Source organism: Haemaphysalis longicornis, unplaced genomic scaffold (genome assembly GCF_048455015.1).
Source record: "Haemaphysalis longicornis isolate Haplotype H1 unplaced genomic scaffold, Haemaphysalis longicornis Haplotype H1 scaffold_12, whole genome shotgun sequence".
Classification (NCBI taxonomy): Eukaryota; Metazoa; Arthropoda; class Arachnida; order Ixodida; family Ixodidae; genus Haemaphysalis; species Haemaphysalis longicornis.
This window is the reverse complement of record NW_027526225.1, coordinates 66,881,902-66,908,345: the sequence shown is the minus strand read 5'-3', so window position 1 is coordinate 66,908,345 and position 26,444 is coordinate 66,881,902. Positions and strand designations below refer to the sequence as shown.

The window sequence follows — 26,444 nt, the reverse complement described above, 5'->3', positions numbered from 1 at the left end:
GCTTCATCCCCTCAATGCCCTTTGCGTGATTAACAGGAAACTATAGAACACCGTACCTTCCCCCCAATGCGGCACGCCCATCTAGCATCAACTTTCAATCGGCTGCAAGTCCATTTTTTCTCTCCCGATGTTCTTTCACAAGGCGCCTCTGCCCTAGGAGTTTGCCACAGTGGTGTATCGCACAAATCCATACACGCAGGTGGAAATTGTTATGTGCGTCCTTCGACCCTCGGAAGCTTCTGTCCTCTATATACGCCTCGAGCGCGGCCTGTAGGGGCGCCACTGAAATCCCCCTAGCGGCCCGTTTCGAAAGCAGGCGCGGGAGTCCCCGGCCCGCTCCCCCCTGTCGCCGTTGCTTTTGGGGCTCGTTCAAGACAGCGATTTACCGTTTGTCCGCGTTCGAAATACCGAATAACGTGTAGCAGGCACTCTGTTTGCAAGCGTGGTGTGTTCATGAGAGTATAAACGTATATGACGCGATCTTAGTGAGATCTATATGAGCGCAGGGGTTGTGTCACTGGCCGGCGTCCCGAAGCCAGCATTTGCATGCAGATGATTGCAATTCCGCAGCCCTGAAATTTAGTGGCAGTGTCTCCGTAAGCAGTGTTTCCTCCGATGTTCATGTTGCGGCCATACACACTATGATGTAAATCGACTTTGTGCACTTACAAAATCCAGCGGAGCACTCATACCTGACAGCACGCAAGTTACGCCTGCCAATATCACATATCAGATATTGATCAGTACCATGAACAAGCCAATGCGGCATAAATTTCACAAACATTCTACCAAAGAAGTACGATGGATAATGCAAAATTACACTCCGGAGTCAGCACACGACGACAAATTTAATGCTGTGTCGTCTTGTCCCGAGGTGAGCGCTCGCAAAGATTCATCTGTTACATTTATCCTCCACGAGAAGCGCGAAGATGGGCTTATAGAGTAATCCGCGTCCGTGGCCAAACTTTTCTTCGAAACATCGTCATATGACACAGGGAGACTGCAGAATCTAGCATAAACCGAAATCAGAGACCCTTATCAGATACGACACTCTTCCAACGAGCCCGTGTGTACGAGATTTCGGCGCACGTACGTTAAGAATCTCCAGGTGGTCAAAATTAATCCGGAGCCCTCCACTACGGCGTGCCTCATCGTCTCCGTTGCGTCGGCGCGTTAAACCCTGCAACCAATCAATCAACTCTTCCAACGACACTTCGTATCGCTTGTGAACTGCCAACCCTGTATTCTTCAAAAAATGCGTCCGCCGAGTGATCAGCCGTTCGTTGAAGGCGAAAAACAAACGAAAAATGAACACGCAGCTTGTGTGTGTGGTTGCTAAAACGTTCATTCGTTGATTTCGCTCCGCATTTGTAAACAACGATAGTTGAGCGTCCTCCTCCTCACCCCCCCCCCCCCCCATGTCTAGCGAAATATCAGTGCATTTCGCATCTAGTTGGTCTGGCGAATACTACCTTGCTCAAGCAAACGTCTTTAGCATTTCAGAAGCTGCATCATTTTTTTTTTTCATTCCCCTACGACTATTCTGTTTATTCCTGACTTGCAGACCTTTCATTTTCCCGTGGTTTCATTAACATATATACCTTGGTTCTTACTATAAAGCATGAGTGGGCACATATCTGACAATGCACAGGCTTTGAGTGTACTTAACATTTTCGCGTGGCTTATATTCCCATAAAAGGCACAAGTTTTGGTCAGCTGTTGGGTTATCACATCCCCGAAACATATTTTTCTACGACGTACATATTCGAAGCAAAGCCGCATTTGTTTGCACTGCAAAATGAACCAACCTCTTACAGTGCCAATATCAGGTCTAAACGAGGCGATCACTTGTGTTGACGTGTTCGAAGGTGACAGCGGTGATATGCTGCTGCCGTCGCCGACGCCCGCAAGAGCGGCCAAGAAGCGCGCAGAACCGCCTCCCCGGGTAGCTCTTGTTGGCGTTGGAGCGCTCTACCAAGACGCAGCTGTTTTTTTTAAGTGCCCTAAACGTGCAGTTAGCTTACAGACGTCACCATAACAAGTTGCTTAGTGCGCGGAAAGGCAAAGAGAAGCGAAAGAGAACCAAAACACTGCATGACCACCTATCAGCCACGCAGCGCTAATCCCGCAAACGCCGCGGAGAAGCGGCGGCAGGCGGCGCAGCGATCGCGAATCTCGAGGCGTATAGAGAGCAGTGCGCGGTCTGGCACCGCTTGTGTAGCAGCGATGTCAGTTCAAGGCATTCACACTCCATGAAAGCCGTATGGAGCTGGAAGTTGCGGAGGATTGCTGCGTGAGGGTTGCTGCTGCGAATGATAACGTGGGATCTGTGAGGAACAGTCGGGCCCCTCGTGCCCGCTATGAAAGTATGGACATTATCTCTACAATGGCAGAGTTAGATGAACCCTGTGGGTATGCTTGGCTTGACGAACGTGTGCGGGGGCGCTGGGCGGTCGCCGCGAAGCACGGACACGGGAGCGCTAGGCATTTTTTGGTTTTGTTAACTGCCGGGCAGCCACCGCGAAGCCCGCGCTCACGTGCGCTCGATCGGAACTTTCTTGTATTTTTAACCGCGGACAAGAAAGGTTACGATTTGCTAAACATCTTCGCTGTTAAAAACATTTGACACCAGATAGAGTAAAGTGCTTAGGCATATTTATTAAATCACCTCTCTCCATATTATTGGCAGACACTGGTGTACGCAGGGGCAAGGGGGTGGGGGGGAGGGTAATGGATGCCCGAGTCCCCTAAATATACATACCATGAAATAACTACTACCGATAAATGTTTTGTACCGCAAGCTATATTCACCAATTACCCTAACGCGTCCAGGTCACCTCCTTTTACCCCACGGGCAAACAATTCGTGATACTGCTTAAAAAGCATGGAAATGAAAACAAAAGACAACTGGGTGGTCGTTTAGGGTCTGAACATTATCATAGGTCATGTATACGTGATCCGTATCCGCATAGTCGGGAAGATTTCAGAGTTTTAAGTGCGATGCACTTTATAAGCGACCCCGAACCTTCCGCCGTCCGCATTGCTCCTCCTCCTCTCCCCTAGCAACGGCGCGAGGAGCGGAGAGGAGCGTCTGTAGCAACGGCGCAGCGACGTCACACCCCACGCGACCCGCGCGCGCTCCGCCTCCCGCGCCGTGGCTGCGCGCGCCCGCGCCGGCTCCCGCACCGCTCCTCGCGCCGTGACGTCACACTCCCACGTGACGACGCGCTGGCGCCTTTGCGTCTGCTCCCCCTCTCCTCGCGCCGTGACGTCACATGCTCTGCAGCTGGCGCGCCTCTCCCCCCGTTAGGTTTGCACTCACCCTCGGCGCGCGCCTCTCCCCTCGCCTGACAGCTCCCCCTCGCCGGTACTGCGCCTCTCAAGGCGATGGCAGAATTACTACGCCGTGTACTCTCGGCGCAAGAAATGCATTCGCACTTCCTCACGATTCCCTTCGGGGAGGTGGGGGAAATTTTTTTATTTCATCTTTTTTCTGTTTTTTTTTAGTTATCGCGTAAGGAGGCTGGTTCAGGTAAACCTTTGCGAATTTGTTATTTCGTGTTTTTTTTTTTAATTTTGTTGTTTTAATCACCAGCGTCAAACGACCGTTACATATCGCTGAAAGACTTTTCGTTTTTTTTTTCTGAGCGTTTATTTTGCCACAGGGCGTTGATAAGGGGTACGAGTTGATGATGAGGAAAGTTTGTTAGATGAGCATGAGAATGTTCGCTTAGCGTACTTTCCGTTTGGTCGCTATCTACATCCGCCTTATCGTAAGGATTAAATCTACCAACTAATTAAAATGCCAAGCGGAAGTGCTGCGCGAGGAGTGCTTAAGTCAGATTAGGAATAAATATTTCGGTGAAAGAACCTCAAAAAAAGAAAAAAAAAGAAGCGCCCCCGGGAGGGCTCGAACCTCCAACCTTTCGGTTAACAGCCGAACGCGCTAGCCGATTGCGCCACGGAGGCGGGACGGAGAACGAGGCCGTGGAAGAGAGGGAAAACACAAGTGTTCAGCTGACACTTTCGCAGATGATCTTTTGGGCAGCTGCTTTATCTGTTAAGTGAACAGGATGAAAGAAAAAGAAAAAGGGAGTCCCGAGAAGGGAACACTTGCACAAATAAAAAGAACAGTGCCGCTAAGCTCTTTTTTTCTTTTCCTTTCCTTTTTTTTTTTTTTTTCGGGGCGATGTTCGGGCGCGCGCCCTCGCACAGAACACAGACGAATGCAGGAGTCTGTTTTCGATACCATAAGTCCCAAAAAATCAGCCGCTTCATAATAATTCCGCGAAAAGCGCGCCCGCGAGCAGGCTTCTTCTTCTTTTTTTTTTTTTTCACACAACTTACCAAGCAAGTATTTTTTTTTTTTTTACTTTCGCGTGTTATTTACCGCGAAGTTCGAAACTTGACATGCCGTTCTTACGTGCCATTTTGAAAGGGACAGTAAAGGGACTTGGTCGTTTTATTTGCGGATACACTGTGAAACCATGTAATCAATTATTGGACTCCTCAGAGGGAATCAGCCCCTTTAGTTTATCTACAATAGGCGTTAGTGTAGATAACACCATGCGCCGTTCAGAATATGGTGCTCAGCTTTAGCGCCTAGTATTCTAGGCACCATAGTCCTGAGCCCCCGTGCCAATGGCCACAATGACGTCACACGCGGGCGCGATTTAGTTTAGGGCTATTCCAGCCGTCGAAATCTTGATTTTCGTTATATTACCGATTTTTTTAATTTCTACTTTTGAAAAATACAGATTTTTTTGTTTGTTCATGCACAGTTTGCACGGTGTAAAAGTGCTAGCAAAATGCTAAATTCACCGTTGCAAACTCGTCAGTGTGTCGTCGCAGCCAACGACAGCCAATCAGCGTGGGATGAAGGATGGTATAAGGGAAAGAAAGTTTGAACGCACTTTTGCCGTTGAAAAAATTAGCGTGATAAATCAACCAGAAAGCTCAGAACATACTCGACGCATTATAGACTTTAATCTGGTAGAGTAAGTTGACCAAGGCTACATCTCACATCCGTGTCCTTTTCATTCAAGGGACGAGCCAATCCAAACAAAGCCAACCCTAGCCAACCCAAGCCATGTTTTCTTTTTTCGCTTGTACCGCAATACGCAGCCCTTCATTGCGCCAATAATAGCAGGTCTCTCTCGTACACGGCGTATCACATGTCCAATCTGAAACACGGGGTAATGTGTTCAGTAATCGTCTCTCATTCGGGCCGTATTGTGAAAAGACAAAGGCCAGGAAACGAAGGGAAAAGCGGGCTGTTTTTAGCGCAATAGACGAACCCTGCTTGTAAACCTCGTGCTTTCTCAGCACGCCCTCACGTTTACAACTATCAGTTACCTCGACAAGTTGCGTTCATTCGATCGTTTTACTTTCACATAGAAGCCATCATTGTTTGCGTCACGCAAATAAAAGACCTCTAGGTTCTTTTTGTCCCTCGTACCTAATGATAACTAAGAAGAAGTTCTCGTCGGCACATGCCTTATCATTGTTTTCTCCGTAATCAAGATCAAATGCGTCTTGTCATGTCAATACCGTGTCAATAACCCTTTGCTGGTTCGCGTCAGTGATTACCCGACACAGTGTAACACCCATTAAAAAGCTTAGGCCTAGTCCTTACGGTCTGTGTCGGGTGTGTCATCATGATGGTACACCCGACACTGACGTGGAGTGTAAGGGAAAGTGCGCCCTTAAGCCCCAAGTGCACTTGGGGCAAAGGACACTGACACCCAGTTTGTGATGTGCCATCATGATGGCACACCCGACACAGACTTGGAGTGTAGGTGCAAGTGTGTGTTTAAGTCCCAAGTGCACTTGGGGCGGAGGACACTGACACCCCCTATGTGATGTGCCATCATGATGGCACACCCGACACAGACGTGGAGTGTAGGTGCAAGTGTGTTTTTAAGCCCCAAGTGCACTTGGGGCGGAAGGACACTGACACCCCCTGTGATGTGCCATCATGATGGCACACCCGACACAGACGTGGAGTGTAGGTGCAAGTGCGCCCTTAAGCCCCAAGTGCACTTGGGGCGGAAGGACACTGAAACCCCACTTTGTGAATGCCCACATTTTAGAGATGCGAGCGGGCCGCGTGGCACAAACTAACCAGTTGGAGACCAAATGAGAGCAGCCAAAAGTCGTCTCGCAAGCGACGCCCCAGGGGGCTGTAGCGCGTCGTTGCCGCGATGCTAATGGCTTTCGCGTATGGGGTTACCCGTCGACGAACGAAGGTTACTTTCTTCGCTTTCGGGTCGCAGACGTCGTCGCTGCAAGCACAACGGCCGGGAGATAGAGAGCTTGCGCGCACATAAAAGGCAATTAAAACGAATGATCGAGCGTCAAGTGTTCTCCCAACCATATACGACAGTACACGGGCACGCGTGGCGGTAAGCCGAGAGCAATGAAACGTGTCCAAAGATAGCCGGCTTCTCCGTACCGGCGCGGCATACACCGGAGAGAGATACGTAATGTAAGAGAAGGGAATGACGTATGTTGGAGAGGTCGCGCGGAGCTCTAGCTCATCCTCTGTCGCGCGCGCCCCGTCGTGGCATGCCGGTGCAGGCGAAACGTAATTCATGGGCCATATAGCGTCGTGTTTCTCGCCAGTGGTATCCCATAGCTCTGTCGTCGAGCTGTGTCTGCGGTTTGTTTTTCTTGCCGGCCATTCGCTGCCTTGAGGCATCGGAAACCTTGGTCGGTCGAGTGTTTTTCTCTCCGAATCCGTGGCCCCGACCTGCGTGTACCATCACCTTGTGTGTCGGCTGTAGGGGAATGCAGCTTTTAGGGGCGTCATTGTTGTGTGTTTGGAAAGTTTCGTCTGAAGTTTATTTTCGAGGCTTTATCCTAAGCAGACAGTGGTACACGCATATATACAAGAAGTATTGCGTACATATATTCAATTCTATGTTCAAGAAGTACTATAAATATACATATAAGTCCTATATACTTGAGAGGGCACAATCTTGCGACAGAATCAGCAGCCTTCAGAAGAGTCTGCATTAACTGTGTCCTGACGAAAAAAATAAAATTGACTCTTTTCCGCAAGCTCTTCTGATGGGTGCAAAGTCTGTGATGAGATTAAGTGTGCATTAGGACTGCCAGCAGGAAAGAAAAACTCAATTGACTCTCCAGACAAGGGTACTGCAAATTCTTCTAATGGATGCAAAATCTGGAATTCGATTAAGCCTTGATTAAGCTGCCACGACAAAAGAATTAAATTGAATATCTTCCTTCCTACTATATAAACGGTGCAAATATTGTGACGCAGAAATTCTTCAAAGGAAGTCATACATACTCTGCTTTTACTTGTAGTGCGGTTCTTTAGAGCTCCCAACGTGGAGTTTGAATGTATCTAGTCCACGGTGTAAGAATATTCTTACACCGTGATCTAGTCCTCTCAAGAGCTGTATAGAGACTCCATTTAATAAACAAGCTGTCCTTGCTAGGATAGTGCGCTCGTGCGTATGCGATGTAGCTGATGTTCGGGGGAAAAAACATACCCACAGAGGAGCACAGATCCTCGCAGAGAAAATGACCAGTGAAGTATTCATGAAGTGGCTCATCAAGTACTAAATCACCTCAATCCACCAACTATTTTTGCACTTTTTTGTACCCACCGATGCCGCTGTATGCCAGTACACCCTGCAGGAAAGCCAACTTTCTCTGATGATGATGATTAATGATCGTGGTAGAAGTGAAAGAAAAAAAGACGCTTCCCGCGGCCGGAATCGACCCTGGGTTCTTGACGTTGTGAAGCCGGCGTCTATCTGATTGCTCCATTTCGACCTGGCCGAAGAGGTTTTGAAAACTCCGATGACAACCAAAGAATCTGTCACGAGAAGAATGACGTTTCGCTGCGTGCTGCAAGGCTGTTAGCCACAAGACGATAGGCCTAACTTATCATTTTGAGGTTTAGGATGTTAGGCCTAACGCAACGTCTTGAGCTTTAATACCTCAAACCGGCAACAACCACTCAAACAATTGCTCACTGAACGACAAGCAACCGGTACCGATTCGCGCCGTGCACCCCAAACCCCAACGTGAGGCCTACGGAGTGCACAGCCGAGAGTTGCTGCGGGTATTCTAGAAAAGCGGTGCGTCCCTGCAGAGTAGCACATACTCGCAGTGTGGGACCGGCCAACCAGAGAATCCATCACGACAAAGCTTCGCCTTAAACCGTCGTCGTCGTTAGACGGTGGTGTGCATACTTTTTTTTTTTTTGTTTTCCCATCAATCATATCCAATCAAGGTGTCGAACCGAAATCGACCCGAACCGAAAACCGCAACGGAACCGGTCTTTTTGCCGGAACTAAACCTGAACGAATCATGATTTTTGGAGCCCGCTGAACCCGAACTGAAATTGAACCGAAAAATAAATAACGGTTATTGGTTCCCGACAAACCGGTTGGACCCCTCGTTGTCGTTAATGCGCACTGTATGTCATCCGGGCTGTTCTCTTCCATGCAAATTCAACTTCGTAACCTCTCGCGCAGTTTTCCTCTCCATAGCAATTTCAACGCAATCAACCCTGTATACGTGGTCGAAACGGCCAGAAATGTATGCACACAACTGTTGCAATGGTATGTTGCTGCTGGTTGCGCGTGCAGGGTGCAAGGCTGTGCGAAAGAAATGGCACACTTTCGGCATCCTAGCATGGACTTGCCCTTCCTTCGTTGCCACTGTATATAGTAGCATTCAGGCAGCAATACTGCTGCAATGTGCAACTTCGAAGGCTTGAACCCTAAACGTGCCTCCTTGTTTCATTTGGTCCTTTCCTTAAAAAAGGACACGCTATTGGGATTATGCGCACCAGGGGTTCAGTGGAAAAGGCGCTGAAAGGATGCATGTTTTATCTCCGCCGCCGACGGCCATTTTCTGTGGACGAAAAACGAAAACGCCTATGTGCTGATATTTCGCGGTTTTTAAACCTTCTCAGGCGTTCACAATTTTTTTGCCCTTTTCAATGCACCGTGCACCTCACAGCACAGACATAGCTTCGGAGCACGAAATTCGACAATGTATGTTGATTTCCTAGGGATAACAAAAAGAAAAGTCCCATCACTTCGTATTGAATTATTCGGCACAGAGGTTACACGGAAACTTCCCATCTCAATGCCACCATGGTCTTACGAGAGCCTGCAGTGTCAGCTACATGTTCCTCACATGAGAGTCAAGCGAAACACGCCAGTGGAAGCAGCCAGATTTTTGGTTCTTGAACATTTGGAGAACACTTATTCCAATAACCTTCGAATTTTTACGGATGGCTCAGTCGATACGTACAGAGGGGTTAGTGCAGTGGCGTATATCATTCCTGATGCCCAGGTTTCCTGGGCAGCACGCCTGGATCATGTGGTGCCCTCCACCGAATCCGAGTGCATTGCCATCGCGGCTGCTTTGAGAAAACTTAAGTCGTATAAGCCGCAGGAAGTTGTAATTCTGACTGACTCAAAAGCGCACTACAACTTTTGCAGCGTGGGATCCCCACGAAAAAGGACTGTCAGCGTTCCTTACGGCTTGTGCAAGGACTTAGCAGCAAGGGTTTCAATGTGCGGTTCAATGGGTTCCATCCCATGTTGGCGTCAAGGGCAATGAGACCGCTGATCAGATGGCACGAAGTGCGTTGCAATTCGCACCGGCAGTTAAAGTTTCCCCCAATCACTGGAACGAGTTCAGGCGAACAGTGGCCGAACATTTCAAGTTTCTGGGAAATCCCTATCACCAGCCTTGCGTCACAAATGGGCTTACAAGATCGGAGGCAACATAGCTACCGCATCCGAACGGGCTCGGTGAAGGCCGCGGTGTGGCTATTCAAAGTGGGCCTCGTGCGATCCCCCCGTGTTCATCATGTGCAGTGATAGGGGATGTACACCACTACGTAATGTGTTGCCCAGAGCATGATGTCGAGCGGACTGCAATGCTCTCAGCGATTCGAAAGCTGACAGCCCCACAGAGCACTCTGGGCCACATCGTCTTTCCAAGGGGGACATTGGATGCTGCGAAGAGACGTGTGACGCCTTCTCCTGAGCTTCCTTGAGAATACGGAGCTGGCAAACTTCTGGTAAAAGGACACTACCTTTGGCTAATTAGGAGGATCCTGGGCGGAGCAATTGCCGGCATATCCAACCAGGCTAACGCCGCCCGATCCCACAACAACCACCACCAACACCACCATTACACATTAATAATCTGTGCCCGTTTTCGCGGCCTTCAGCCATCGAATAAGAACAATTTTTTTTCTCGAAGTCCCTTCCTTTGTCCGATCTTTCACATAACTAAACGTTTCATCACTGAGAAGACAGCGAAAGCCGCGCCTTGGTGACTGGTATAACCGTTAGTTTCTCAGGATGCGTACAGTGGACAAGTTTGTAACGGCCATTTCTTTTCTTGCGTTGACGTCAGAAGTTTGTTAAAAATTCACCATCCCTTCCAAAAACAAAGCTGAGAGAAGCACGAAAGCTCTCAAACACCACATTTGAGCCAAACGTGCGTCAAAACCTACGCTAAAAGTTCGTCCAATCGATCGTCATACCTTCGAATTCTCAAATCGCAAAACGAAGAACGAACCCATGCGACGATTTTTTTCGCACTAAGTAAACGCATCTACGAACGATCCAATGTATGCCGATACGTGGTTTTTGAGATAAAGGTATACTATTTTACCCGCCGCGGTGTCTCAGTGGCTAAGGCGTTGCGCTGCTGAGCACGAGGTCGCGGGTTCGATTCCCGGCCGCGGCGGCCGCTTTTCTAATGGAGGCGAAAAGCAAAAACGCCCGTGTGTACGAGATTTCGGCGCACGATAAAGATCCCCAGGTGGTCAAAATTAATCCGGAGTCCTCCACTACGGCGCGCCTCATCGCCTGCGTTGCGTCGGCGCGTTAAACCCCACAATCAATCAAAGGTATACTATTTTACTCCTTCTTCATAATCCAGGCGTGTATTGTCTTATCTAGAACCGTTCCTTTCCCGCGATTTTGAAGTAACTGTTTTTACAAAATGGAAACCCGGTTTCACGCATCCGCCGTGTGTTCAGAGATCTTATCAGAGGTCTTCGGTAGATAAACCGGTCATCGGTCCCGCTGATAAACGTTTCGTTTTAAAAACCACACTAGCATGTCACCGCAATGCATCTAGCAAGGTCTATAATTCGCGTTTTGTAGCTACAAAACAACACAAATAACGGACACGTTTTTGAAGGCATATGATAATGAGTAAGATTGTCTTCTATTTGGAAACGTTAGAATAAAAAAAAAGAAACAAGATGGCCTTTCATTATATTGGCTATCAAATTGGAGAAAAATGCCCGACTACTCTGTAATGCAGTGCATTTTTTTTTTCAAATTCAACCATTCCTTCTACAAAACTAAAATTGGAACGAAGAATGAAAAATCAGGGACGAAAAATACTGAAATATCTAAATCCGAAGCTTGTTTAGCTGCAGAAAAACATGTCCCGATCTTTTGGCAATTTTCGCATTTTTTTACTGGAAAGGAAAAAATTCCTTCTGCAAATCAAAAATAATTACATAATCTTTTTCAAAAGTATGCAAAGTGTTCACTGAAAAAACATGCGGCAAACAGCTACGATAGTTTCTGTTTACCAACGATAAATGTTTCGAATTTCGCGTGATTCGTCGAACGCGCCTGTGACTCGAATGGCTTTGGCGAGTTTTACATTTGAAATGGAATGGAAAGTCCGAGGTCGACTGATAGGCCGATGTTCCGATCGACCTTTTATTACGACGCTCGAGCGAAGAAGCAGCGGACACAGGCGATAATAAGGGGTATCTACAGAGATGAAGACAAAGTGCTGATGGCCAGCTACTGATGATAGTGTTCTGCAAATTAACAGGAAGCACTGCAATCAGTCAAGTTTTATTATGCATAAGCGGTTACTCCAACCGGAACCAGTGGCACTCAAATTTTTTTTTTCACGATAAAAATGTCGACCGGACATGCCTGTGTCATCTCTGGTGAAAACACTCCAAACTAGGACGACGTAAGGTCTGTGAGAGAAAGGGGCTAGTGTGTTTGCCGTACTTAATTTGTTTTCCCCAATCGCTGGCGAAATTGTCGAAGTTTTTTTTTTAATTGCACCACTGTAATTGGGGAAAACGGCGTTTTTTAATTTTTATGAGCATTTTATTTTGGGGTCGCTTTGAACCACTAAACGTTTTTTTTTTTCTTTCTCGCTTCGCTGATAATTCGAACCGGTTCATGAACCGGTTACGCCAAACCGGTTCGTGAACCGGTTACCACGTACTGAACCGTGCAGCGGTTCAGCCAATGATTTTGTCTTTAACAAAGTGCAACTTAGAACAATGTTGTTTTTTTTGGTCCTGAGGAATTCCTTAGTGTGAGCGATGGCGTCGTGTCAAAAAACTAATGGATTTCCCCGTAGACTGGTTGGTCGACCGAAACGCTCTGATAAGATCTCTGGACAGACGGCGCGTATATGAAACTGGGCTTAAATTCCATCAAAACGGTTACTTGAAAATCGCGAAAAATGAATAGTTCTAGACAATGCACTACGCATCGACCATGAAGGAGTACAATAGTATGCCTTTATCTCATAAGCCACCTATCAATGGGCATTTTGATCGTTCGTAGGTGCGCTTAATTAGCGCACAAAAAACTGCCCCATTGGTTCGTTCTTCGCTTCCCATGTGGGCCTTTGAAGGTTAGACTATCGATTGGACGCACCTTTAGCGATGGCTGGACGCTCCTTTAGCGAAAGCTGGACGCTCTTTTGGCGAAGGTTTTGACGCTTTTTTAGTAAAAACTGGACGCTCTTTTGGCGAAGGTTTTGACGCTTCTTTAGCAAAAGCTAAACGCTCCTTCGGCGAAGGTTTTGACGCTTTTTTAATGAAAGCTGGACGTTTCTTTAGCGAAAGTTTTGACGCTCCTTACCAAAAGCTAAACGCTTTTTTGGCGAAGGTTTTGACGCTTCTTTAATAAAAACTGGACGCTTTTTGGCGAAGGTTTTGACGCTTTTTTAGCAAAAGCTGGACGCTTTTTTGGCGAAGGTTTTGACGCTTCTTTAATAAAAGCTGGACGCTCTTTTGGCGAAGGTTTTGACGGTTCTTTAGCAAAAACTGGACGCTTCTTTAGCGAAGGTTTTGACGCCCTTTTAGCAAACGCTAGACGTTTTTTTGATGAAGGTTTTGACGCTTTTTTAGTGAAGGTTAAACGCTTTTTTGGCGAAGGTTCTGACGCTCTTTTAGTAAAGGCTAAACGCTCCTTTAGCGAAGGTTTTGACGCTTTTTTAGCAAAGACTGGACGCTTCTTTGGTGAAGGTTTTGACGCTTCTTTAGCAAAAGCTAAACGTTCTTTTAGCGAAGGTTTTGACGCTTTTTTAGCGAAGACTGGACGTTTCTTTGGTGAAGGTTTTGACGCTTTTTTAGTAAAAGCTGGATGGTTTTTTGGCGAAGGTTTTGACGCTTCTTTAGCGAAGGCTAGATGTTTTTTTAGCGAAGGCTGGATGCTCCTTTAGCCAAGGTTTTGACGCACTTTTGGCGTCAGAAAGCTTTCGCGCTCCTCGGAACTTTCTTTAAGAAGGGATAATAAAGTTTTCTTTTTATTCAAATATCCTAAAGGACCATGTGGTCCTTGCATTTTGCGGGGTTACAATCGGAAATAGAAAATTTCTATCTTCTGGTCGGAACACAACAAAGGCATAGATACTGTACATGAATGCCAAAAGGGGTGCACGCCAAAAGGAACGCCAGACAAGAATTTTGTAAAAGAGATGGAAAAATGACACAACTAAAACATGTTAAAAAGTAAACACGCGATTGCCATAACAAGGCCGTAACTATAACTGTAACGTGCCATAAATATAACGGGTGATTATACCGTTGTAACGCTATATTATAACGTTATTGCTACATTATAACGAGTGCTTTCTGTATTTGCTTTCGAGCGTCTTTTCGTCTCATCCGGAATTCTTTGACACGATGTTGTGTTTGTTGCCCTACTAAGTAGTATCGCCAATAGTTTCGACCCTGCGTAGACCTGTGCGAACTTCCCGAGAGAGAGAGAGAGAGAGAACTTTATTTAGAACCAAGGGTGGTTCAGACAACCCAATTACAGGTCGTCTTCAGTGAATGCTGAACTCAGCTCTGGTGTGTTTTTGATGTATTGCACTAGAGCTAGCTGCTCCTCGAAAGTGCAGGCGAGAGTCAGCCAGGTTGGGTCAATGGGATATGGCAGCTGCGTCGGTGTGTGTAAGTGAGGAATAACTTCCCGAGAACCATTACAATACAAGCTTCCGGAAGGCTGGCGTGCGGACACGCTTTTGAGCAGACACGCTCTCGCGGTCCCCCTTGTGGGGCGTCATTGCCCGTGAAGACAATAACGCCTTCTATCTAGGGGCGTAGCCGCCAAGTATACCGCCTTCTCATCAGGGCTTTCTGATTCGGTCCGGAAAGCCATAGCAAAGGAGCCTGTCAACGTCAAGACTTTGGTAGATAATCGCTAAATACTGGGCTTGTTTTTTTTAACCCTCAGTGAAGTTTCCTCTGTCGATCGTATCGCTTATAAACAAATATGACTGCAGCTATGAGCCCAAGGACTCGGGTTAGAACCCCGGTGGCGGTGGCTGCCTTTCCCGGGCGTCGAGATTTCGGCGCACGGTAAAGATCACCAGGTAGTCAAGCTTAATCCGAAGCCCCTCCACTACGGAGCACCTCGTAGCCCAGGTGTATCTTAAGCGCGTTAAACCGCATAATCAATCAATAGGTGCACATTTAGGTTCACATTGACTCTAACTATAGGTGCACATTGACAGACACGAAAATCTAAATCCGCGAAACTGCGAATTTTTTTGTTATAGTGTTGTGCAATCTGGCCATCTCTCTCTCTTTCTGTATATATATATATATATATATATATATATATATATATATATATATATATATATATATATATATATATATATATATATATATATATATATATATATATATATATCCAAGTAAAAGTGACCTAGTGTGCTGCGTGATTGCCCAAGTAATTGTGCTTCATTTTCTCTTCGTGAAGACTCCTTCACGTTCGAGGTCAGTCATGCTTTGCGGCAAACATGTTACGATCGCCTAATTAAGCTAAGGACTTACGGGCGCTGCTTTTACCACGTGCTACGGGGCCCGAATGGCACTTTATCTTAAGCGCTTTAAGCACGAGGGGCGCAATTAGCCTGCGACGGCTCCGGAGGTAAGATCACGCATGCATGTTCCTCGCGTTAACGAGACAATTTGTTTTCAATTAACGCTTTTTCGTTTTGTAAAGTACTTGCAGTTCGCGCTGACTGATGCCTCATTTTGCACGCAGGTTTCGGCTGGTGCCTGAAACGGGGTCGACGTCGCCCTGCCTGCAGCGTCGCCGTGCGGCGGGAAATGAAGGGCGGGAGACAAGAGGCCAGCGTTCATGGGAGCCATGTCGAATCCACTGGTGGTGAGTGCGGGTTTTCATGCCTTCTCTGAACCTCACTGGGACATTCCAGCGAAACTTTGCGCCGTCGATCCGTGGACACAAAACGGCGGAAAAACGGAGAACGACAGAGAACGTGTGGAGAAGGGGACCCCATGCCGAGTCCCAAGCCGAGTCCCGAGCCGGTGGCAGAAATGGCTGCTGTGGCGATACGTTCGCATCCCTGCCCCCGCCCGACGTGGCCGTTATCTGGCCTCTCGATTAAGCTTCCCGCCTCAGCTTTTGCGCGTTGTTGCAGGATGCAGTATTACGCGAGGGCAGGGCCAAAAGGCGGCAAAACAAGATGCAATGGGAACGGCAGCGACGAAATTTCGGTACTGGTAAACAACGACAGCAGTGGCAGGCCGCCAATGCCGCTGTTGAAACGAGCAAACGTCACCAGTAAGATGATTAGAACAAGGAACATAGTTGGCACGATGTGTGAAGGGTGTGCGAGAGGCGATATGTTTACCCATTACGCAATGGGTGACGGGTAATTACCCAGCAATGGGTAATATTCCTTGACTCGCGTAGCGCCTTACAAGCCCTGCGAGAGTTTCACTACAACCGAAACTAGTCTGTATGTGAAATTGCCGACATTCACACAATGGCAGTGCGCGAAGGTCATGGCATCATTAGAGAGTTTTAGTCGCGGTGGCTCAGTGGCTAAGGCGTTGCGCTGCTGAGCAAGAGGTCGCGGGTTCGATTCCCGGCCGCGGCGGTCGCTTTTCTGATGGAGGCGAAAAGCAAAAACGCCCGTGTGTACGAGATTTCGGCGCACGTTAAAGATCCCCAGGTGGTCAAAATTAACCCGGAGCCCTCCACTACGGCGCGCCTCATCGCCTGCGTTGCGTCGGCGCGTTAAACCCTACAATCAATCAGAGTTTTAGTATAGCGGAAAGCACCACTTTAGCGCGCCCATAGCGTTAGCGGGCACGCTAACCGTCGCGTCACGAGGCGCTATCTGTTTGCGATTGCGGCGCGCAAACGTTAACGCCACAGCTAAAACACTATACTAAAACTCCCTATTATTCAGTGGCGCCTGGTCACTCGGGCATACAAGGCATACGCGGCATGCTAGATCCGACGCAGCCGCCAGCGCAGGCCACTTGCTCAGCAATACGACCCAGCTTCCTTTCTCCCTAGAGGAAAGCAACGCCCTTATCCTCGCAAGCGGATGGCCTGCACAAATGCCGGAGCGGCAGGGCCGTCACCGCAGGTATCCACCACACCAGGCTATTGATCCGCATTGTGACTTCCGCTTTCCACGCGGCCTCAACAAGCGGCGTTGAAAGAGTGTTGCAGCGACTGCGCCTGGATGTAGCGTTTACTCGAATTTTAAGTTTAAGATAGGTTGGGCCGATTCCCCCCTGTTCCGGGCTTGCGCCGAGCGTGAGACTGTAAATCACTTGCTGTGCGTCTGCCCTCGATTCGCTGCTCCGCGAAAAACTGCAGCGAGCTCCCTCTCTCGTGTACGTCAAGGAAGCAGTCTCGAACTTCGTCATTTTCTTGGACCCTGGGCCAATACTGCTGACAGTACCTTGGGTACAAAAGTTCTGCTCCGGTTACTACGAGGCTCTGAGCTGGACAAATCTCTTTAGATCATAGACAGAGCAAGTGTCTCACGATATGTACTCTTTCGCACTGTGGTGTCCATCTACAGTAATCCCTCGTTATAAAGAAGTCAGCGGGATGGCAAAAAAAAATTGTTATAAACGGTATGTTGTTATAAGCGACCACTCATGAAAAGCAAGAGATGTTGAGTTTTAATTGCGCCAAACTGCGAGGAATCAAAACCGAATGTATTCAGTGAAGCAAAAAATTTTAAGGTGCCAAAACGACAGTGAGCTTTGACTGGAGGAGCTTTGGAGGAGCAGCGACGTCGAAACTGGCAGCAAGGCTGCGAGGAGTTGACACCAAGGCGAGCGAGAGCAGTGACTCGCGTCCCAACGCCTCGCCAACGAGGCGAATGAGGAGGGGAAGGCAGTGGCCAGTTGTAGGGTGGGGCGTGCGGGCGTCACGGAACGCTACGACAGTTTCGCGCTGGAAAGCACCGCAAATGCCGCGGCTCGAGTCTGAGGTTGTGTTCGTTGAGCTCAAAAAACGATTACCCGCTTATTGTGAGCACACTGCGCAATCATGAAATCTGACCAGTTGTGCTCTGAAGGCTTTTCATGATCACTGGGCCCTTTTTTTCCCGCCGACGTGTGCAGCCGTGAAGTTTGCAAAACAAGAATTTTTCAGCGCCCGTTGTTGACGACACCGCTAATCCCACGGTTGGAGTGTGGATGTTCGCGCACCGTCGCACCCATGCCATTGACCAATATCTAGGAACCAAATTCAGTGACCCTACCACGCATTTGGACCGTTTGTCTAAAGTCGGAGGGTGCCAGTCGAGCATGATCGGCTCGAGAAAATCGCCGCAAAAAGACCAGCTTGCGTTGACCTGCCATTGGAACAGCATGACTCCGCTCGCCACTTCGCTCTAAGCGGGTCAAGCGCGCGCTTCGAGTAATGCGGCCTAGAACACACGAGCTTGGGGTGGGACAAGAAGAAATTTCGAATAAAGCGATATTTCGAGTAAAGCGATTTCGTTAGAACAAAGGATTACTTTATTTATTTTGTATGAGTTGGTGTGTTTTTTTTTTTTTTGCGCCGTTTACTTTTCATCTTGATTCGGCGTTTACATTAACGATTTTCTTTTCAATTGTATTTTTTACGTCCAGACTCTGCTAGCAGCATTCCCTTATTTCTCGTTTTTAACGTCTCTTGTTTGTATTTTTTCTGCCCTATCCTTAATGTCTAATATTCACCACTCATCATTGTAGTCACCCACCGTTTGGCGTAGGAAGCCTTGTCACTGTCAGAGCTGACCTCATCGGTTCACATTAAAGAGCCCCCCCCCCCCCCCCCCCTCTCTCTCTCTCTCTCTCTCTCTCTCTCTCTCTCTCTCTCTCTCTCTCTCTCTCTCTCGACGGCAGTTCAAAAGGCCGGAAGGACAGTCAAGCAATGGGAGCTTTAACGTATACGTTTTGAGCGCTGTATTTATTTGGTACAGTAGCGCCGAAACTGAAACCGCAGACCCGGAAGACCGTAACCGCAACGTGAAGGTCACGTAACCTCCACGTTATGTGTGCAGATAACCCCCATACATCGGGCGGTGCGCCACGGTCGTCCTAATTTATCGTTGCTGACCCAAGCATTTTAGAAAACCAGACCGAGCTATAGAAACCACACCAGAAATCGTGCTGGAACCACTCTCGTCCCTGTAGTAACCATATCGTAAGTCGTGCAGGAGGACGCTCAGAGCGCTGGCCTTCCTTTTCGCTCACGTTCGTTTCTATGGTCCTCGACGATGGGTCTTCGATGAAGACAGTAAAAGACGACAATGGGGCCAGCTGCGAGCGAGCGCCCAACGTCTTCTGGTCACGCAATGCTTTCTACGGGCGGCTTGCTCTGCATGCGCTGGAAAGCCAGACTCCGCACCTGCGTGAGCATTTTCGGCTTTCCTTTCGGGCCTGTGGCCTTGAGTGAAGGACGGAGAAAATGACTGTGGATTCGCGCTAAATTTGAAAGCGCTTGCTGCCATCGGCGGGACAGACTGGATGCAGAGTGATCAATGGTAATGTGTCGAGAATACACAATTTCGGCCTATTCGTTTTCATTACAGATCAAGGTAGTCGAATTCTCTCCCTTAATCCCGTTGGAATGCATCCGATTGTACTCCGAGAGTGAGAACGTCAATAGATCACTCGCGCTCGGTGAAATTTCTGGGTTTCTTTTTTTTTTTTTTTTTGCAGTTGTTTGTCGCAAACAGCACACCTTGTGCACACTTTCCGGCTTGATGCTCTGTAGTGCCTTGTGTATACCGCCCGATACGTCACGTCTCGTTAATATGGACCCCGTTAATATGGACACACCGCAATATGTACGAAATTTGCGGTGACCGGTCTCTCGCCATGCAATTCTGCCCCGTTAATATAGAAACCCGCAGTCCGGACAATGGACGGCTATTTTGGGGACGAAACGTGTAAATACAGGCACTTTTGTGTCGCTATTATGGACACGGGTCCACAAAGTAAAAAGTAGAACAAATGACTGGTGACCCCCGAGGCCCAAGCGCGTACCAGGAATTTACTTTTTGCCGAAAGCATGCATCGATCTCGGAACGCTCTTCCTTCAAGTACCATAGAATTACATCGAGAACATTCTTGATCAGCGAAGCACACTTTAGGGTAGTGAAGACAGGGTGGCACTCTTTCCCCATCAAACAAGACTGCCCAGTGCGGCATACGCCGGAAAGGGCAAGTCATGAGGCTCAGGACAAGATAACAGGATGATAACAGTTCGTGCCAATATTCGCCGCAGATAAAAGGCAAGGCTTCTCAGTTCGGTGGAGGCAATGGCTGGTGTTAAGAGTAAACGGCCCGAGCTTTCCCTTATGTTCCCTTAAGCGATTCTTCCTAAAACGAGCTTTCCTTAAACGAATATTCCTTAAGTTCCTGCTTTTGACCTTGATTCGTTATTATGGACGACTCACATTATGGACGATTTTTCTGGGGAACGACTGCGTCCATAATAACGAGACATGAGTGTACTACATAGTGCATCGGTTCAGAAAACGCATGCGCACGCACTGGCTTACTGTGTGCTTTGTTACGGTGTAACTCTTTGTAGTTTTGTTCCCTTTACTTGAAAAACAGAAACAATTTAACTTTACCCTCGTTGTTGACAGCCGCTTACCAACTGCGCCTTTCGGGGAAGGTTAGCACTGTACGTCTGCTACCTCTGCGGTATTTGAGTGGCTTGAAATTATTTGAAATTAGTGGCTTAGTTGTAATAAATATTCCAGCCCCATGCCTCCACACCAGAGAACACTATATGGGGCAGGAACACCGACCGAGCTACCTTATTCCAGCAAACAGCAAAGTACAGCAAACATTCGTTGCAACGAAGTCCTCGGGACGGAGAGCTTTCAGGATTGAAGGTTTTATTTTGCCTGTATGAGTGGGTAGAACCGAAGAAAAAAAGCAGTGTGCTTATCTTGACGGGTCACTCGCCACTACAGTGCAAGGCGGCAGCATGGTCAAGCGACAATGCAGGCATAATTGCTGAAGAGCGAACACAAAAGTGACACGCATGCATCACGAAAATAGATATCAAAACAGTAATTACTGTGTACAACAACAACAACAACAACAAACTACGATAGCCACGAATAGCAAAGCACGAAAGTCGAGGAAGGAAAAACAACGACAACAAACAGAAAAGCTCCCAAATTGCTGCACAAATTCGACACGGTGGCTTTTTATCCAGCCGAGATACATCAAAGAGCACTGTGGGGCTCTAACCCGACATAAACAAATTTGAATCAAGGTAGCAAAATGTATACAAATAGCAAACAACACATGTTACAATTCATTGATGCAGCAGAAACGCAGGAAGCCTTAAAAACTAAGTGGAAACGACAACAGCTTCGTCCCGAGATTCAAATTAAGAAAACGATTTGAGGCAGCTCTCGGCGTGCTACTGTATTTTAATCAACCTCCATCATACTAAGCGTGTTCAAAATTCGGGGTAGTTGTTCGGCACGTACGGATGCTCCAGGGCTCGTTTCGTCTGCTAGGATAGACATGATGGCTACTACGGAGAGCCGTTAAATCTTTCAGGTTAGAGATGTTTTTCTGAGTTTCCTTATAATGCCTTTATATTGTTCTAAGATTATATAAACGGGATAATCTTACGCACCCCGATTTCGAAAAATGAAGGAAGCTCACACTAACGCGTAAAACTTGAAGGCAGCGAAGCTGTACACAACCTTCACGACTATCACGTTTGTTTAAGTCCGCGATTGCCGTCGATTTGCTTCTTCTTCGCTGCCGCAACGACCTGTACTCCATCATTGTTGCTATAAGTGTGAGCTTCCCTCTTTTTTGAAGTGATAATCATTGAAAATCACCTTGGAGGGACGTACGCTATGGCGTGTCTTTCTCGTTCCGAGCAAATGTTGCCACGACGGCGGACGCTGAAGTTGATTCTTTTTTTTTTTTTTTTGAGGGGGGGGGGGGGGCAATTTTGGCCAATGTCCCTGAGTGGGTATGCCTGGCTTGGTGAACGTTCGCCGGGGACGCTGGGTGGTCGTCTCGAGGCACGCCCACACTGGCGCTAAGCATTTTCTTGGTTTTGTTAACTGCCGGGTAGTCGCCGCGTGGCCAACTGCTGGACACAAAAAAATTACGATTTGCTAAACAGTTTCGCTGTTAAAATATCTCAGCTGTATGAGCCAAGTTTTTTTTTGTTTTGTATTGGATGGAAAGCCCGATTCTGCAAAAGGTAAAATGTGTTGCTTGTTTAGAGCAGTGGTCGTAACTTCATGGTCCTAGCCGAACTGCGTTTTAAGCGTTACTTCGTTCAAAGCGGATATTGTTATCTTCCCATCCACTGCAGCGAGTACCATTAAAACTTCAAATAAAGCAAAAATTGAATTTTTTTTTCATTATATATTTGTTATTTTTCTTTCGCCAGATGTTGGGGAAACAACTAGTCCAAGTTAATACCTTAGTTGGGATACATTGATGTCATTATTTTTCAAACTATGTATGAACTAAAGAAAGCGTTAAAGCTGGTTATGTTGTCAGTGCCTGCCATTATTTTTGTAGTTTCTCCACACTCGAGGGGAATAACTACGGAAATAACCACTCAGTGTATGCCTTGTACGCATGATTTTTATACGTTGCTTTGAAGTGTGCATAAAATAATTTCCCTGGTTATTTATTTCTTTATGTTTTCTGCTTCAGCCAGTGCGGGCTCACTGGCAGACTCCGCCATTCAGCGCCTGTGTGGCTTAGTCGGATCTAATTTTTTTTTTATCATTTTGTGCAGACGACATCAAGTATAGCCATTATTGTTATCGGGAACTCACTACGTGCAAGCAACAATTCCTGGAACTTCTGAGGGAAACGACATCCTTCATTTCGCTTAGATCGCTGACCCGTACTGGGAGACGCGACAGAACGGCGCCTGTTGTATATCAACTGCATTTCATTTCTGATCAACGTGTCAAGAAGGAAAGCGAAGTAAGGTGCCTCGGCAGGAGCTCATTTTCGGGGACACCGCCACGCTCTTCCTGGTAGTGAAGCGGGGGGAAAATAAAATAGGCGACTTGGGAGTATTTTTGTGTGAGAGACCAGAAAAAGAGGCATAGGTTTCAGTGCACGAGTAACACGCGCATGCACACGCACACACACATATACGGAGCAAAACAAGGAAGACGGTAAGCTCCTCAGTAAATAGATAGGCTTGTACAACCTATCAGTTGCTAGCCTGGGTAGGAAAGGAGGAAACATTCATGCCTGTGCTACGTCTTATTAAGAATGAACAGGTTGAGTCGAGTCACACCGAGTGTTACTCAACTACAAAAGGATAGCAGGAAAGAAGCGACGCGGGTGGAGCGGGTGAAAGTGTAAGAAAAAGTAGAAACAAAAAAATCACGCCATATCCACGGAATGAATGATGATAAGTGGGGCGAAGCTCGAGAGGGGGAGATCATCGGTAACCGTAACTCTCCCGTGAAAGTTCGCCCATAAGAAAGACGTAAGACTGTGTGCGTACATTGTACAAATCAACTTTTATTTTCGGAGTCAATGCTCCCAGGCCCAGACCTGGTGAAAGACCCCGCGCCATCGAGGACTACCCCGCACCTCCACCACAATTTGTCACGTAGGATGGGACACAACGGTAAAGAAAGAACTTTTATTTAGGGCGAACTTGTGCCCGAACAAGACGAGAGGAAACGAGCAAAGGTCCTTGCGTCTCGTTCGATCTCCGAGAACGACTGCCTGCGTTCGTGGCGTGATCTCTTGCGTGATCTCCCCCTCGCAGTGCACGTGCGCTCGCGCCTCCGTTGGCGAACACAGACAAGCTCGCGCTCCCGGTGCCGAGTTTGCGCTGCCGGTTGCAGCCGGTTCTTGCGCGTGCAACGCGGCCCACTTTGCGACATCTCCGAAAGCATGCGGCGGTCACGTACCACGAGACACAAGGGATGGACAGACCCATGGCTTTAGGATCTTCACCCCTAAAAACGGGGTTGCTAAATTTGGCCGTAGTGCTGTGTCAGTGCAGATTACAACGATCCATAGGAGTATGGATAGTACGACACGATGACACCCGTCGTGGTGCTAAATGGCGCGTGGGGCGTGTATTTTCTGCGAAGAGGAGGGGAGGGGGGAGAAGGGGGGGAGGGGCGTCGTCGTCGTACGGCGCTACAGCGAAGAAACGGAAGTTTCCTCAGGGCAATCACCGAACTGAGACGCAGAACCCGGAACTTGGGAACTTCTTCATCAGCTACTGCTCTGCCCGAACCTTCCCGCGTTCCCGAGTTCTCACACAATTACCTCTCCCCTACGTTCTTTTTGCAGATTTCCAGCTATTTCTTTCTATTTGTGCTGTAGTTCATTTCCTTTTCGTTCAAGTCTCTCGCTGAGTTTCGAGGCCACTTCCTGGTCGGAAACCCGATGCTCAAGTGCAGCTCGACGCGTCGTCCGTTCAAACACGACGGTCGTTTTGCCGTATCAGGTTACTTCCGAGCGGTGCTCTTTCGCGGAATTAGCTCGGAGAATTCTGCTTCCCCTTCGAACTTCGCGATGCTGCTGGCGCCGCTCCAAACGTACAAGATGCCGAGCTCTGCGCTCGTCGTTGTTAGCCGTTTCAGCTGCGAAGCGTCGAAACTACGCCGATACTTGAAGCTGCATCGAAACTCGAAACTACGTCGAAACTCGAAACTACGGCGCAGTTACTCCATTTCGTATGCAGTGTGATGCAGGCCGGGTTTCAAGCGAAACAAAAAAAAAAAGAAAAAGATCCGTTGGTTCACAGGTTCGGGTATACGTATTTAAACCAGGTTTGTAACGGAGTCCTCGGAAGAGGAAACTGGCTTCGTTATAAGTGATACTTTGTTAAAAGCGGATATAAGTTGCTTCGCATTGACGTGCATTGGTGGTGGTGGTGGGGGGGGGGGGTGTGCTGCAGGTAACACTTCGAATAAAATAACATTTCGCATAACGCGATGTCGTTATAACGAAGGCTTACCCACGTCACGATGCATCATCCTTACGAATTCGAATGAAGGGGACAGTACAAGCAATAAAGCATGAAAAAAGTAAAAACAATAGGTAAACAGTAAACCGAAAGGGTATTACGAAATCAGTTCAAATTTGAAAATAAAGCGAACTTCCTAACGCCGTAGGTGTACCCGACATGATCTTCCGATTGTTTTGTTCATTTTTCTTTCAAGAGCATCGCAAACGGCCGATCGTCGTGGTAGCAAACTCCGAGGTAGTGCAAGCTTAGTGCGTACCTTGGGGCAGAAAATGAATTAATCAAATCTTTATTACAGTTGCCAGGGCCCCCGCCCAGTGGAGGGGGTCCCTAGTCCGGGATCCCCTGGCTGCGGCTGGTTGCGCGGGCCCTTTGCACCAGGTCAAGCTGGAACGTAGGGTCCTTTCTGGTCACCCGCGCCGTCCACTGTTGTATGGAGGGGTTGGAGATTGGTTGCAGTTCCGGTATTTTGTAGCGTGAGCTACGCTCGCCGAGGTTGAGCAGTTTCGCGAGGCTCCTGGAGAGCCGTGCTACGCATTCGCGAGGAGCAGTGACGTCACACTGCGCACAGAACGTTGCTCGCTGCCCGGCGTCTCTCACACATCCCACGCGCCGACCTCCGCTCCGCACGTGGCTGCCCGGGCCACTTGATGATCATGCGAGGGGTGGCCGGGTGCGGAACCGATGGCTTGTGCGTCGCAGCAACACCGGCGTGCGCCTGTGGAACCAGCTTATCTTTGGGCCGATTGGTGACGCTGCGCCGGAGCCGCTTGATAAATATACATGTGTCACATAATGCGTATACCGTGTGTATATCATTGAAGCAGCAGTAAGCATGATAATCAAGCTAATCCTAGACAACCAGGAAAGCTAAGAATAGCCAGCTGAACCTTAGCTCACGCTACGTATATCCTGGCATAGCCGAGATTAGCCAATGCTAATTTTTTTTTTTTGGCACTCCCACATGATGGTATAGGGTACCGGGCGCTGGGCAGTAGTTGCAGGTGGCCTGATGGTCTGTTGGATAAATGGCATGAAGAAGGGTATGGTATGGATACGTGTTAGTTTGAAGTCGTCTGAACGTTGTTGCTTTATCCCTTGTGAGTTGGTGGTGTGGAATGGGGAAAATTTGCCGTTTGTGTCGGTAGTCCGCCAAGATATCTGTGTAGCGCAAGAAAGGTTAGATGGAAGAGGGGGTGACTGCCCCCGTGAGAGAAACGGCCCGGTGTATGTAAGCGCGGGCAGCGGCGTGAGCCTCCTCATTCCCCTCAAGGAAGTCGTGTCCTGGCACCCAAACTATATAAACTTCGGGAATGCTCTGTCTTGTTAAAATAAGGCGAAGTGCCGTTTTAGAAATTCGACTTCGTAATATAATTGCTGCAAGCTGCCTGAGAGTCGAAAAACACCATTGCCAGGGCTATTTATTTGATTTGACGATAGGCGAAGTTAGTGGCCTCGTATAATTATATATATATATATATATATATATATATATATATATATATATATATATATATATATATATATATATATATATATATATATATATATATATACCCCTTCACCCGAGCTCACAAATTTCGGGAAGAGGGTGGCCCCCTTGCCTTTCCCTCCTTTTTTGCACGCCAATGGCACGGCTAAAGTCACTTCATGTCTAATACGAGAATGCTGTTTACAATGAAATCAGTAGAGTCTTTTTTAAGTTCACCTTTAAACAAATAAACCGAGGAGGTCGAATAAGATGGGCTACCTCTCCCCCCGGCCATACTCATACCGATTTATAATGGTCAAATGGATAATTTTACACGAAATCCTCAATGTCGATTTCAAGTTCATTAACACCTTTAAGGCACTACTGCTCGTAGCCAG

The 26,444-nt window shown here is 47.8% G+C and overlaps 1 protein-coding gene and 1 non-coding gene across 2 annotated transcripts in view; one reads left to right on the top strand and one right to left on the bottom strand.

Annotated features, from left to right (window-relative positions):
- LOC144162787 (inactive phospholipase C-like protein 1) overlaps nt 1-26,444 on the top strand; it is a 223,663-nt gene that overhangs the window by 3,530 nt on the left and 193,689 nt on the right. Inside the window, exon 2 of the mRNA XM_077693450.1 lies at nt 15,342-15,464. Within this exon, the coding sequence (XP_077549576.1) occupies nt 15,438-15,464 (27 nt within the window). The 5' untranslated portion in view covers nt 15,342-15,437. The remainder of the gene's footprint in view (nt 1-15,341; nt 15,465-26,444) is intronic.
- On the bottom strand, nt 3,896-3,969 carry Trnan-guu (transfer RNA asparagine (anticodon GUU)). Its single transcript has one exon. It is a non-coding gene; the product is annotated as a tRNA-Asn (tRNA).